The sequence below is a fragment of the Rhamphochromis sp. 'chilingali' genome (genome assembly GCF_963969265.1).
Source record: "Rhamphochromis sp. 'chilingali' genome assembly, chromosome: 18".
NCBI classification, from domain to species: Eukaryota; Metazoa; Chordata; class Actinopteri; order Cichliformes; family Cichlidae; genus Rhamphochromis; species Rhamphochromis sp. 'chilingali'.
This window is the reverse complement of record NC_137945.1, coordinates 16,704,382-16,719,898: the sequence shown is the minus strand read 5'-3', so window position 1 is coordinate 16,719,898 and position 15,517 is coordinate 16,704,382. Positions and strand designations below refer to the sequence as shown.

The 15,517-nt window shown below is 41.5% G+C and overlaps 1 protein-coding gene across 1 annotated transcript; it reads right to left on the bottom strand.

Annotated features, from left to right (window-relative positions):
- Positions 1 to 91: 91 nt before the first annotated feature.
- Positions 92 to 15,465, bottom strand: ccdc191 (coiled-coil domain containing 191). Its single transcript, XM_080864964.1, has 17 exons — positions 14,891 to 15,465; positions 14,330 to 14,368; positions 14,061 to 14,196; positions 13,792 to 13,944; positions 12,333 to 12,511; positions 11,970 to 12,193; positions 10,553 to 10,697; positions 9,480 to 9,670; positions 9,033 to 9,276; positions 6,908 to 7,329; positions 4,680 to 4,771; positions 4,317 to 4,399; positions 3,887 to 3,988; positions 3,611 to 3,754; positions 2,923 to 3,075; positions 1,119 to 1,273; positions 92 to 238 (listed from the first exon to the last, which is right to left on the bottom strand). The coding sequence occupies exons 1-17, from the start codon at positions 14,951 to 14,953 to the stop codon at positions 97 to 99; spliced, it is 2,667 nt and encodes an 888-aa protein (XP_080721090.1). The 5' UTR covers positions 14,954 to 15,465; the 3' UTR covers positions 92 to 96.
- Between the last annotated feature and the right edge of the window lie 52 nt (positions 15,466 to 15,517).

The window sequence follows — 15,517 nt, the reverse complement described above, 5'->3', positions numbered from 1 at the left end:
GCAGTGTGTCATCTTCCAGAGTGATGCTGAGATGTTTGCGTGTCGCCTGCATCAGTATGCAGTACGTTGCCCGTTCTGTCGGTCTTCCCAGAGGCGTTACAGTGGATGGGAGCAGAAATCCGGGAGAACCTCAGTCACTTTGCGGCACAGCTTCTCCCTCCGCTTGTCCTTCTCTCTTTCCTTGCGCAGCAAACATGGAAGTTGCCTCCAGGCCAGGAAACATTGCCGCAGCACTCGTCTGATATGCAGGCAGATGGAGGGACAGACGGGAACAGAGCAAGTGAGCAATAACAAAATGGATTAAAGGGACCTCTAGCATGACAACAGCTAATAAGTTCTCACATGTAACTCTGTGCGAGTATATCATAATTAAAATAGCCAGGAAAAGAAGAATCTAAGCAGTATCTTGTCTGTGTAAATTCTGGCTTGCTACTTTAACAGATTTATGGCATGAACAGCAGCATGTTAGCATGCTGGCTCTAGGATTTAGGGAGACCATACAAGCACAGATGGTTTTATATAAGACCGCTATATCACAATTACCCCCCCCAGATTTATTGACTTTTGGGTATCTACAAAGGCTATTATTGCAGAAACGTGGCCCGTTTAGGAGCGCTACACACTGAGCTACAAAAGCATCCCAACAGACTCCATTAATCATGATATGAAAAGACATTTGCAGCTAACAGCAGATATGAGTTGGTGCACCGGAGTCAAGGAGATGGTGGTATAAATTTTCTGTCTAATGAAGAGGAAGTTACACTGGAAAAGGAAGATGGAAAAAAAAGATGCACTTCATATTTCATATTGGTGAATATCCAGAAACTGCTTCTGCAATGTGTATTATAGAATTACCATCTACACAACTTCCTAGTAAATCTATTTTTTCAGGGCTACTTGAGGTCTTGAGAGTCTCTTATTGAAAATGCCTAGAGGTCAAATGAATGTTTACATCTTCAAAGGCTTGCAGGCCCTGTCCTTTCTCTAAGAGCTGCAAAGACTGTTCTGATTCAGCAGTTTAACTTGTAATTAAAGTTCTTTCAAGTTGTTAAATATAATAACACCCACTTGGCTGGTTATATTACTGTGAACATATGGCAAAGTCAGGGGTAGCAGACCTCTCATTATGCTCCAGAGCCAGCTCCTGATGCTCCCACTCCACCAGCCTCTCCTGAGTCACGTGGTCCAGCAGCGCCAGCAGAAACCTCCTCAGAGTGCGTGTGCGATAGAAGCGCTCGGCTCGCTCTTCCTGAATTATCTGTATGTCTCTCATCTGGAATGAAAAACACTTGCTTACAAATAGGAATACAGTAAAAGTGAACAAAAATTATAAGATGAGATGCACAGTGCTGTGAAAAAGTATTTTTCCTTTTCTTGATTTCTTAGTTTTTTTGGTATTCATCACACTTACATGTTTCAGATCATCAAATATCATCTTGATGCATTGTGAAAAGGTTATTTTTCCATAAACCTAAAAACTGATTGTGCCACCTTTAGCAGCCACATTGAAGGCTGACCAGCCAGTTTAAGGTCACGCCAAAGCATCGCAGTCTGATTTGAGGCCAGAGTGTGATTAAGCCGCCCCAACAGCTTTATTTTTTATTTCTTTTTTAGCCATTCAGAGGTGGACTTGCTGGTGTGCTTTGGATCATTGTCCTACTGAATAACCTAAGTGCTCTTGAGCTTCAGGACAGAAAGTGATGGCCATAAATTCTCCTTCAGGATTTTCTGGTAGAGAGCAGAATTCATGGTTCTATCAATTATGGCAAATCGCCCATGTCCTGAAGTATTAAAGCAGCCTCGACACTGTTGGTATGGTGTTGGTGTTCTTTTTATGAAGTGCTGTATTAGTTTTTATTACTTTTTTGGGGGGGGAAGCAAGAAGGTCCTGATTTCAATTCCACCATCAGGGTCTTTCCGTGTGGAGTCGGCATGTTCTCCCCGAGTTTGTGTGGGTTCTCTACAGGTACTCCGGCTTCCTCCCACAGTCCAAAGACATGCATTTAGTGGGATTAGGTTAAGTGGTAACTATAAATTGCCCATAGGTGTGAATCTGAGTGCGAATGGCTGTCTGTTTCTATGTGTTAGCACTGTGAAAGACTGCTGACCTGTCCAGGGTGTGCCATGACATGACCTCTGTAATGAGTCAATCACCTCTTGGAGTCTACTTGACTTTGCCAGACAGGTTCTGTTTTGGTGATTTCTTGATTGAATAGGTCGGGTAATTAGACAACTGAATTATGAAAATGAACTCAGCTTTTCCAAAAATTGCTCTTAATCACAGTTAATTCATGATTTAACAAGAAGGACAATTATTTTTTTCCGCATAGGGCCAGGTATTTAAAAAATGCATTTAGTATTTAATCAGTTATTTTTGTCTAATGTTAATTTTTTTTGACCTGAAACATGTAATTGTGAAAAATATTTTTTTAAAAACACTAAGAAATCAGGATATAAAAGATGGTTGAAAAACTAAAGGAAAATCTAATATAAGTGTTGGTTGTCTCCTTATTTGATGTTTTTCTGATAGTGTGGGTGGTGACTGGGGAGCTGGTGACTCAGAAGGTCACAGCAGATGATTTCCATTATTTTCATACTCATCAAGCTGATCAGTGACCCATATCGCCCTGTGGATGGTTTATTATCAACTGGGAGAGAGAAGTCACATGAACACAGGAATGTCTCATGGTAGGAAAGAACTTTGTTTTGATTTGCATTGATCCCTCTCGTGTACCCAAGTCATGCCAGCAAACACAGACGGCAAAACAGAGGCACAGGGCTGGCTTCTTTCCTTTAACCTGTCACTCATACAGACTGGAAAAATGAAAATATGACTGAGCAGGTAGAAGAGGAGATTAGGAAAAAGATATTTCTTTTAGTCAGCCCCGGATGGCGTCTGTATGTGTGCAGGTGTATACGCACCCTTTTCCAGCAGGTTAAGCTCCTCCGAAGCAAAAAGTGCTGGTGCAGTTGGTCAGCACAAGCTTCTTTGTCAGACACAGACTCTCTTGCTGATTGCTGCCAGCCTAATGTGCACTGCCTCAGGAGGATGAAAGTGTGATGACGCTCAGCCAGCTGGCAGGGAATGAAAAAGAGGGGGGGGAAAAGCACCAGTGTGCACTCGTGAATGTAAACTCAATCATATGTGCCAGGTAGAAAAGCCATGTACTCGCATCCAAACAGAGAGGTTTTATAACAAGCTCTGAAACATGAATACAAAAGATTTTCTGTGTTCATTTGTTAAGCTTTGCTAAGACAGGAACATTTGGAGGATGAAATAGTGATGATGTCAAGGGAGTGCTGCTAGAAAGCTTTTGTTTGGACGTATTCCTTCTGCACTTTCACGTCCAAAGTGTGTCGTAGATTTGCCTTTGGCTCGGTTTTTGAGTGACAATAATTTATTTTTTAAAAAACCAGAGCAGTTTGTGTATTGCTCACAATTGTCAGTTATTGTGTACATTGCTCACAATTGCCACTTTAACACATTAATGGTGTTAAAGTCAAACAAATGTTTTTAGTTTACTCCTCACAGCCAGAAATACAATAGTACTTGCTGGCTCCCTGTGTCGCTGTAGACTGACAGCTGAAATGGACAGGACAGGTGATTTACCTCCACACTGGCTTGTCTGAGCTGAATGAGGCGTTTCCATGGCGCCAGGCCCCGCCGCAGCAACAACGTTCTGCAGTGGTGTTGGCGGGCCAGTGCCATCAGCTCCCGTTGCCTTTTCAGTTGTCTCTGTTTCTCCTCTTCTCTCTGTGCAGAAACACAAAGCGAGATTATTTTTAATATTCTGCAGGGAGTCACATGAGAGAACCGCTTCTTGTACTCAGACCCACGAAGTTCCGCTTTTTTGCGGACATCCATAAAATATCAAGTACACCTCACCTCTCTTTCCAGCCTTTTCTCCTCCCGACGTCTTTCTGCTGCTTTGCGTTTCTCCTCCTCCTCCTCCCTCAGCCTGAGCTCTTCACCGGCTTTCATCTGAGCCTGAAAGTTGTGTTTGCCATTAAATTTGGATGTGTTTTTTTTAACGACAGCTGTTTTGGAGGTCCCAAAATAAAAATGGTAAGAGGTCTGCACTTATGGAGTGCATTTTAACCTTAGCTGGCTTCTACTGCTTTACTATCGGTTTCTCATTCACCTATTCACACACACACCCGGCTTCACGTCTTTCCTGAGATCAGTTACAAACAATGAGGGGCAGGGAATCAAACCACCAACCCATGGGAAATCAGAGCCACCACTTGAACCACAGCTGCTGCTGCTGCTGCAAAAAAAACCCCATGTTTCCCCAGAAAACGACCTTTCAACTTACCAGCTTTTCTTCTTCTTTCTTCCTCTTGAGTTCTTCAATTTCCTTCCTTCGCTCTGCTCGCTGACGTGCTCGGGCCTCCATGGCTTCAGAGAGACGGAGGGAAAGTGAGCGGATGACAAGCTTTTCTTCTGTGCAGTCCAGTGATTGGTCATGTACACGTTTCTTTCTTAGACTTTTCATTCTGAACACGAACACATCGGCCCAAATGTAAACTGCTCACAAGTGTGACTCGGAGTCACTTAATTTCCTGAATAAAAGAGCTACAGCAGTGCTTCACCACATCTTTGGGAGATGGAAATGAACTTTCTGTGCATGTGTGAACGTGCAAGTTCCCCTGCACAATGAGCTACTTTTAATACTGACCTGTGGTGAGTGGATGGGGGCATGTCTGCAGCGTGACAGCTTTGCTTGAAGGTGCACTCTGACTGTCAGGTTCTCCAGTCCCTCTCGGTGCCCTGCAACAGAAACAAAGGCCAGTCAGAAGTCTGTCTGATACTATTCCTGGCAAGTGTTACTCAGAAAGGTAATGACCAAAGCCAAACTTGACTGACATACATTAGATTGTCTGTAAATCTGTAAATGAACTCCAATGTGCCGAGCTTTCTTCTGTTACTGTATACACTGCTTGGAGAGTGTATTCCCCCTGTAGCAGTCATAAACTTTTTCTTTCCTTTTACTCATTCTAAAGTTTAAACATCATCTGTTTCTTTTATCTTCTCCTCCATGATTTATATTAATAACAAAAGCTGTTATCGGGTAACAGATTGTACCGCAGTGCATCTTCATCTATATTATGGAAACCGTAATTATCTATACCATAGTACCAAACTACACATATGAAATATTGGTTCCTTTTAACTTTACCTAATGAGGTGTTCACACAAATAAACCTTTCCACTTGTTCTGCCATTAGTCTGCGCCGAGGAAAGAGAAGTGAACAAACAGTGATTACTCATCTTGAGAGGTTTCAGAGCTGTTAACAAATTCGGAGTGTGTGGAGTTAGTCTTACACAAGGCTGAGTGTGAAGCCAGGTTAAAAATAGTATGTGAAACAATTTAGTATACGGGATCAACCTAAACAGCACAGGCTCTAAATCTCTAAGCCTGAGGAACCAACCAAACATGGTTTCATTTCAACATCTGTCACACGAACATTTCCAAGTTTAAATAATGCACAGTGAAAGGTCATCCCTCCTTGGCTTCATCCAAACTGCACATGCAGGCTGTGACAAATATCTCTCAGTGGGCTCCGTCCTTCTTCATGTGGACCCGTTCCACAGCTGATTCATGAGAAAGCACAGCAGTACATTTGTATACACATTTACAAGCTACAGGTGGGCATGGTGGTGCAGTGTGTCTTCATACCAAGCAGGTTCTGGCTTTGAACCTTCAGCTCAGCTTGGGCCTTTTTGTGTGGAGTTTGTAAGTTGTATGTTTGTACAGGATTTTTAAGCATGAACGGATTGTTCAATGACGGTCCAGCATGTCACGATGCTCAGAATCTGCCTTTGCAAAGCTCACAGCTTTCACTGCACCTGAGCCAAATGTCTTTTCCTGCAGGGGGTCTTCAGGAGGGGACACCAGTTTCCCTGTTTATGAAGCAGCACTGGAGCTTATATACATCCAGTTCATCTGGGCTTTTTCCACCTTGCTTTGGGTTCCTAATCAGATTTTAAAGTTGTGACACCAGTTTAGCTTACTTGGATGAGCAGGCAGTCATAAGCTGAAAGGCTCAATCCAGTGTCCCGCATTCGAGTCTCAACCAGGACTCTTTGTTGCGTGTCCTTCCCCCAATCTCTATCCTATTTACATGTCTAGTCTTCACTGTTCTATCAAATAAAGTCCAGAAAAGCCCGCTCTCCCCCTCAAAATGGTTATACCCCTAGAAAAAACACCACATTCCTACACCACATTAAGGTCGAAAGAAGCCAGTGAGGTGGTTTGGGCAGTGACCAGGATCGTCTCCAGCACACCTCCACCTGACGCTTTTGTAGGGCACAACCAACAACGAGGACACCTTTTGTTAGACCCTGAACTCGCTGCAAAACTATATTTTTCAGCTGGCCTGAGAGTACCTCGGGCTTCACAAGGAAAAAGTGAAACAGGAAATGTAAATCTGGAACTATAAATGAGAAGAAGTTATAAAGGATGGACGGACACTAAGCATACTCATTATTCAAAACTTTGCAAAAATTATACTTTGCTTTAATTTGTTATGAAATTAGAAACATTTGGCATCAGCAGACTGGATAGACTAACAAAAGACAGAAACTAAAAGCATTTATTAATGACTTAATTATTTATAACTTAATAGCACAAACTGACAGCCCAGAAGTTGCTTTTTGGCTTATAATGGACCTGCAGAGCATTAGTTAATTATTTATCATTCAGTGAAAAAGCCAATAATTGTAGCTTTAAATCCTTTATAAAAGGTGCCTTATGGCAGGGTGGAACTATAAAAACTGCTGATGACACAGGGTTGGCTGTTTGGTGTCACAAACAAATAAACACTCAGTTTAATACGTATTACTTATAAAATGATTCACACTAATCTAGAGCTAACCGGTTCATACGATATGCACTGAACATACCTCTCCACCTTGGTGTCAATATTGCGAGTCTTTGGTCTCAAGCCTCCAAGCATTGTTGACTGGGTAACTTTTGCAGCTCTCTCCATTTCCAGCCTCAAGCCCCTCATGTTCTGCTCCTGCTTCAGCCGGGTAATTTGCTCTTGCTGCTCTTTCAGCAGCTTCCTCTGTTGTGCGATGATCTGCTTCTGGGCAGCATGTCTGTTTTCAAACCTGCTGCCTGGTGATACCAATACCGAACGGGTGCAGGCACCACCCTCCTCCTCTTTCTGCCATGCCCTGTGGAGCTCAGCAGCTGTGGGTGCTGCATGGCGTCGGGTCACCTGCCACGGTTGAGAGGGCCGGGCTGCAGTAATCATAGGGTTCTTTTCCTGAGGTAGTGCAGAGGTCTCGGGGGCTAAAGTGTCAGAGCTGTAGCGATCTTCCTGAGGAGAATAGAAAAGAGAAGGTGGGATTTTACATAGAAGCTAGGTTCACATAGAGCCTAAGGCGACAACACAGATGCAGTAAAAGTTTCTCTTGGTCTCTCAAGGCTGCTCAAACTTTACTAAGACTTTGTCCTTTTAGAATTCTGATACATTAACAGAAAAAGTCTCTGATAGGTAAGGATGGGTACCGGTATCCGGTGCCATGATGGCACCGGTTCTGACATAAACGGTAGTAACCAGACCGAAAAGCAGCGCACATTTCGGTGCTTTATTTCTGTGCTTTTTTTTCCTGAGCTGTGATACACTTTCTAGCCAATTATTTTACATTTCTGAGGATAGTAGGCAGGTCCAGGTACGTAGGTTCTTTTAGAGCAGAGCTACAGATTAAAAATGCCCAAGGCGAAGCGGTCAAAAGTCTGGCTGTACTTCACAGCAAAAGATGCAAACTCAGCAGCCTGCAACAAGTGCTTTAAGGTGATACTGTGATACTGTCAAAGGAGGTAACATTATAGTTCTTCATTCTCTATTGTTGATATTTGTCTTTCTTTATTTCTTAGTGTTTACGCGTTTGGTTTATTTCCTTACCCTTACGGGTTGCTTTCGTTTTATTTCGTGCCGTTAGTCCTGTGCTCCTGCACTAAAGGTTTTTGGGTTCATCCGGGGTTTAGCTCAATAGCCTTCTGTTTATGTTCAACGTTCCTGGTGTTTATTATGATTCTGTGCCTTTAGTCCCTTTTGTGTTTCTATTCTGTCCCTCCAGTGTTCTCAGTGTTTCTCTCTTTGTCAAGTTCCTGCCTCCCACATAGCCGACTGTGACAATTACATCACTTTCCTTTATAAGAGAGTCACGATAGAGACAGATAGTAAACACGAGGAAAGAAAACATCATCAAAACAACTCTCTGCTGTAAAGGTTAAACCAGCCAACGCATCTCATGTGTTTCTCCAGCATTTCTTCCATCAAATCAAATCAAATCAAATCAAATCACTTTTTATTGTCACATCACATGTGCAGGCACACTGGCACAGCACATGCGAGTGAAATTCTTGTGTGCGAGCCCCACAAGCAACAGAGATGTGCAAACACAACAGCACAAACGAGCAAAATACAAGAATGGCCAACCTGAAACTAATAAATATATGTACAATATATAATAGTATATGCATTTCTGGATGTGTATACCAAATATTTTCCTACGTGTGTGTGTGTGTGTGTGTGTGTGTGTGTGTGTGTATACACATTTTTACAAATTAAATAGTAAAAAAATAAAATAAAATAATAATAATAATAATAATAATAATAAAATATATAAAATATACAGAGTTGAATATGTGCAAAACAAGTGGCATTTATGCATTTATGGCATTTATGGCATTTATACCATCAGGTCTCTGCCCTCCTGTTCATCATCCCTGCTCTCTAAAGAGTTGTAAATATTTCAAAACCTTCTTTGGCTGAAGAGCTGAGTAAAGGTCAGGTTATTTCATGCAAAGAGGAACGTTAAAAGGGAAATTTTTTCATTCAGTTAAGCTCCGAAACTCAGTAATTGCCTCTGTAATTAGGCTTTCAGCACCGCCTATCAAAGCTGATGTTTTAGTCATGATTTCACTCGCTGTAATATTTTTCAGATTGTGTTCAGTGGGAATCATTAATGAAGAGAGTGCACCGTTGCTGATGACATGAGGATTTGTGAGTCTCACCTTCTCTGTGGTCCGGTTTGGTGCCTCCGGTGGGGCCATTATTGGCCGATAAGCCAGACTTTCTGTGGCCTTGAGTTTGCCTGCTGATGCAGCACTGATTAGAGCAGCCATCTTTTGTTTGATTTCCTGCTGCCGGGCCAAAAGCTCACGTTGTTCCTTCTCCGTCCGACACCATAGCTGCCACTCATTCAGACATCGCCGTAGCAACCGCCTTCGGTCACTTTCAGCAGCCAGCTGGCACTGTCTGGAGGAGGATACGGATGTGATCATATTTCTTGCCCTCAATTACTGCTGGGTCACTGCACCCTGGATATAAATGCTTCTCAGTCAATGAGTGACCTGTTGAGATACTCTCAATTAATAGTTTGATTTTAGATTTTGGTAGAAGGGGAGGGCATCGATGATACAATAAGAGCTACTTTAATGTTAACAATCTCTGGTTCTTGCCTGCTTTCGGTTCGCAGTGCTTCCTCTGTTCTTGCCACCTCGTGCTGCTTTCGTTCTGCCCACATCACTGCTCGCCACGCCCGCCATGCTTTTAGCTGCCTCTTCCAGTCATAGAGAGCCTTGGCCTTACCCATACGTAGCCTTCGGTCCAGCACGACTGAATACCACCCAGAGAAATGCCTTTGCAGACACTAAACCATATACACAAATTCATGCGAAACATAAATTCACATATATAGTAGCAACCTACAGTTGTGGTCAGAAGTTTATGAACAGTCATCATGGGCATAAATGTCATAGTAATTTTGGGCTTTTAATGATTCCTTGAACTGTCCTCCTCCTTCAATATTCCATCCACTTTGTGTAATGTACCAGTGACACTGGCAGCAAAGTAGTCTCAGAGCATGATGCTACTGCCACCATGCTCGACAGCTGGTACAGTGTTGTTAGGTTTGTTATTGGGGCCAACCAGCCTAATCTTTGCCTTGTCTGACCATAAAAGCTTTCTCCAGGCCAAGACACTGGCATTCCAGCACTTTCCAGTTCAGAGCAGGCTTGAGACTTGGTGGTCTCTGAATATCCTAACCAATTTCCTCTTATTTGAGGGTGACAGTTTGGGTCTTATTTCAGAAACTGGGGACACATCTGAATAACTTGTACGTATGTGCAACTGTATGAACTGATCTTGAAATCTGCAGTTGTTTAGAAATGGTTCCAAGTGACCTTTGCCAATTTATGTAAATATATTTTCTTCTTAGATTTTTCCTGAGTTCCTTGGCCAGTATTGGCCAGTTCAGTGAGTGTTGTCAAACAAATCCGTTTTACTCTGTGAAAAAGAAACTACCAGTTGTAGCCAATTATTATCACTAATGGAAAGTTAATAGGCTTTGGTCTTGTCAAGTTTACCAATCAAAATGTCTGCTGTACAGTCAATCCACCAAGACCAGTTCAAAGGAATCAGTGAAAGCCCAATACTACCATGACATTCACTCCCATGACGAGTGTATGCAAACTTCTTAACACAACTGAATCTACAGTATTTACACAAACATACTTAGCTTCCAGGTACCAACCTTAAGGTTGTTAATGTGAACCTTTCTTTGAATCATTTGTTCTTGATACAGTCGCTTAGCGTCCTCATGCTGTTGTTTAATGAGAGGTGTTGGAGCTGAATGGAGGTTTCTGGCTGTGATCTGCACTTCTGCTCTTCCTCTCTCTCTGTACATTAATATATAAAACATAATGGCAATTTTCTTTATGTGGCACATTTCATTATACATAAACCTAATGTGCATAACACAGAAGATACAAACATAAAAACCTGTGTGCCTTAAGGCACCCCGTGTAAATTTAAGAAATGGTACTGGTATGCTAAATATCACACTATAGTTTGCATCCAAACATTATGCCCCATTTGACCTCTGACCTCAAGAAAGCACTGTCATGAATGAGATACTGTAGTATCATTTTATGTAATAAGGTCAAATCTCATGTCCAAATCAATATCCAAATAAACATCCATGGTGCTGCCCTTATCTGATTTTGACTGCAATACAAACTTCTTAAAGTATATTTAAAAAGAACAAATAAAGCAAAAATGAATATATACAAAATATAACACCATTCCTCTAAAGGGGCTTCATGTTGTTTATGAAAAGGTCAGAAATAACTGAAAGATGCATGGACACCTGTCCAAGAAGATATCAGACTTCGTGCCTGTACATGGAGTGATCACTTTCTTACATGGATAGTTGCACACAAAAGGCCCAATCTGAGCCACACAGACCCAGACTACTAATCAACAACAACCTGTTCAATACTCAAACCTCTAAGTTCCATATAACCATTATTATATTTTTGGTTTCTGTACAAATACCTGAAACACTAATGGTGTTGCTATATAGGCTAATGTTTGGCTACTATATGTTTTATAGTAGCCAAACATTAGCCTTGCCAGCTAACATGAGACTGTTAGCACAATGATGCTAATTGGGATAAAATCTTCTATTTTTTGTGGTACTTTTTCTTAGTTTCATATATTGTGTCATTTTGTAGTTCATAGAGAATGTGTGGTCTCTTTCTAAACACTTCACCTCCCATAATCCTTCAAGTCTCAGCTCTCTTGTTAATTCCTTAAATGGCTTTTTAGTTTGTCAGTATTATTAACTGTAGACAAAAAAATCATTAATATGATATAGTGACAGCATCGCAGATATATGTTGTGACACTTGCTGACTGCTGTCCACGAGGAATATTTAAAGTTATGACACATTTCCTGTGGTAAAGAAAGGCCTTACACTCATAGTGAGAGCATGATTTACAACGCAGCTTTATCTTTGCTCACCAGACTGATATGGCTGATCACAGCTCTCCTTGTCAACAGGTTACCACTAATCCATTCTCTCCACCAGGAAGGAAGGTGAAGCAAACCAGATCACAAACAATGTGATCTGCTGGGTGATAAATCGGCTTGTTGTAATCTTTTCCTACCTCTGTCGAACAGTCTGTTCCAGGCCTCTCCTCTCTTCCATCTGCCGCCTCAGCCTCACCATCTCCTGCTGAACCATCTCCTCCTGCCTGCGTTTCTCCTGCCTTTTCCTCATCTCCTCCTCTTGTTCCCTCTTCTTCGCCTCCTCTCTGGCAGCTCGTAGGACATCCCTCTCTCTCTGCTGCCTCTGTCTCTCAGCCTCCCGTTGGGCCCTGTTTTCTCGCACCTGCATTGGAATTGAGCAGCATTTTGTACAATTGCAAACATCACACGAACACACGTCATTCCAGATGATTTGCTCAGCGACATGCATCACAACAGCAACAGCCAAACCTTCAGCATTCGCATCTCTTGATACGGACTACCTGTTGGTGTCGGGCTTCCATGGTAACGATCGGGTCTCTAAATCTTTTTCTGGTTTGATGAGCATCAAGTGCCAAATCCTCCATCATCCTGGAGTCCAACAGCTCCTGCTCCATGAGGTCTTGTAGGAAGCCTTTGACAGCTGACTGCTCTTCTTCCTCGACAAGGCAGTTATAGAGTTCTAAGTATTTTTGGAAAAGAAATATGACAACTGAAGTACTTGTAAAAGACTGTACTTCACATTATTGATGACCATTTTTCAACATTTCGAGCTTTAATATTAATTTCCTTCTATCTTGGAAACCAGTGCTTTTAATTCCTTGCACAATACTTGTAAGATTAATGGTGTGATGCCCAAGTCAGGCAACATTTTGTCCAATGGTACTGTAATGCAGACTGAAATAGTACTGTGCAAAAGTCTTCAGCCACCTTTATATTTTCTTTATATTTTGCAGGAAATGTGAATTAATTTATCATAAAATGTGCATGCAGTATAAAATGCAAAAACAGTTTGTACAATCCTAATGAACTGAATGCTTGAAAGTCAATATTTGGTACGAACACCTTGATTCGTCAACACAGCCTGAACTCTGTTAGGCAGTTTTCTTCTAATTTCTTAAAGTAGTGTTCAGGAATAGCTCTCCGGGTTTCTTAAAAGACATTCAAAGCTCTTCTTTAGATGCTGGCTACCTTTTCTTCTGTTCTCTGTCAAGATGATCTCACACTGCCTCAATAATGTTGAGATCCATGCTCTGGGAAGGCCAATCCATGACTGACAATGTTCCATCGTGTGTTTTTCTTGTTGCCGGTCAAATGCATTCCAGATGGCGTTGCAATGGTGGATCAAAATTTGATCCTATTTTTCTGAGGTCATAATTCCATCGATTTTTACAAGACCCCTAACACCACTGGTAAAATACAGCCCCAAATCATGACAGAACATAAAACATGTTTAACACATAAATGTTGCACCTCTCTCCTGACCTACTCCATATATTTTGATGATTTGAACCAAAATTTTCAAACTTGGAATCATCACTCCATCAAACCTGTTGCCACTGATTTTCAGTCCAGTTCTAGTGTACTTTGATATACGTTTATATAGAAAAACATTGAGACCTGGAGAACTATTGGTCACTTTAAAAAACTACAAGAAAGTATGGTTCTTTGGAAGCTTAATAATAAAAATAAATGAGCGGTGGCCTGAGGCCTTTGCACAGTACTGCATACTGATTGTTTTGAATACTCTTATAAAGCCTAGCAGTCAGAGGCCATTTGAAGCAATATAAAACCCACACTGAATTTTTAATGAGCCTTTCATAATCATGAGTAAATCTTCTAGAGGTCACTGTTTCTTTAAAGGTGTTCTGTACCGCCTCGTCCATCAGGGCCACAGGTCTAATGGAGAAGGTCTTAATAAATAATGAGTTTTGGGTTATCTCATCAGGTAATATTTTATACCATCAAAGTTGTTGTAGTTTAAAGCAGCAGGCACAGCACTAGCTGATGCAGCTGTGCCTGTCCTCTCAGCAGAGCACATCAGGTCATCTTCATCCTCCAACTCCAACTCCAGCCGCAGCTTATTACTCAGCCAGTCACCTAAAAGGGCCTGAGCTGCAACAAACAACAGGCCATATATCATCATCCCTCTTGCTGTACTCTATGTGGTTATATAGATAGCATTTCTACACAGACAGGTTATTTATTATTATTTATTATAAGGCACCTACCTTCACTGTAAGCCTCATCATGATCTCTCAGCTGTTCAGTGCTTTGCAATGGTACAGCTAGGCTGCTGATTCCTGAATGAGGTTTTTTGTGTGAGAAGACTTCCGACACAGCAAACTCTGAGGCCATCTCCACTCGCTGAGGTCAGGGAAAGGACACACACATGCAAAGCTGAAGTTAACAATTTCGTCACACAATTCCCAAACCCCCAAAGACATTCAACTCAATAATAAATAAAAAATATATATAACTGAGCACACACATTTCTTACCTTCTTCCACTGATCAATATCACCTTTCTTTACGTGAATCTGAAAGAAAGATTAGTGTAAGCTAATATTCTCTGTAAGAAACACCAAAGAGCTCTCACACACAAAAAAATGCTGGCCTCATGGTCACCTTTGAGTGCTTAAAAATGCCTAGACAGGCTCAGAGACACTTTGAGCTGCGGTGGCAGTCTGCAAATTGGAGGCTGAGCCAAGGGCCTAAAGTCTGCGGATTATTTCACAGAAAAGCTTAGCCACTGCTTCAAATCAGCAGGTTAGTTCAAAATCATTTCTCACACGTCCAAAAGTCTGTGCCATTGCTAGCTTGCCTGCAAGCATGTGAGTATCAGAGATAGGGCCGGGTGACATTTCTGAACGGGCCCCTGACATGAGCCACGAGTTTATACACGGTAATAACACAGATGTGCTTTTCCTTCTTTATTATTCAAAGAGCATTTAGCCAAATTATTTCCCTCTCTCGGGGATATTACTGGGGAAAACAGATGCAGTATAGCGTTCAGTTTAGCACAGTCTATGAATTTACACGAATCCAAAGACTAGACTTACCTTGTTTGCCGAGCCAACTCTTCTCCACCTAAACAGGTCAGAACTGTGACCTGGAAATGCCATAATCACCTGATACAGCACTGCACCTTAATATGATGTAATCCCAGTTATCACGTTGGTGTCTTTTCTTTACTAAAATTGTGCGCGAAGCGCAACAGTCAACGTTTTTCAATTTCTATCGTCAAAATATGCTTAAACGTTATTAGAAAAAGTGCTCGAAAACCCAAAAGTGGTAAGCATAACTTTCGTCGAGTTACTGTTATGGTGGATTCTGGGTAATGGAGTAAATTGGCTTTCTTTTTTGGATGACTGTTCCACAAATTAAGATTTTCAGGACTACGTTTCCCACAAGACTGTAGCTGGGGGTTCAGCGTCTTGGGTCACCATAGCAACTTTGATAGGTCCTTCAGTGAGAACTGAAATTCATTAAAAGAATAATGATAACGAACATGTATTAATAAAGTAGTTAAATACTTTGCTTCTAATTAAAGTCTTTCAACAAATTAATGTAAAATGTTTAATTATTAGAATGTTTAATTCAATTTTAAAAAAAATATAATTATAATTTAAAGAGCTTTTCCTACATGGAGTGCCACCTATAACGCCACAATTGAATGTTTTGAGAAG

Bases quoted from the DNA above. Each gene is read 5' to 3' on its own strand.
- ccdc191 (XM_080864964.1), bottom strand. From the start codon at position 14,953: ATGGCATTTCCAGGTCACAGTTCTGACCTGTTTAGGTGGAGAAGAGTT. The intron at 12,512-13,791 runs GTATAAAATATT...AAAAATACTTAG, and splicing joins AAACTACAACAACTTTGATG to AACTCTATAACTGCCTTGTC. The intron at 4,772-6,907 runs GTATGTTCAGTG...TTTCTGTTGCAG, and splicing joins ATTGACACCAAGGTGGAGAG to GGCACCGAGAGGGACTGGAG.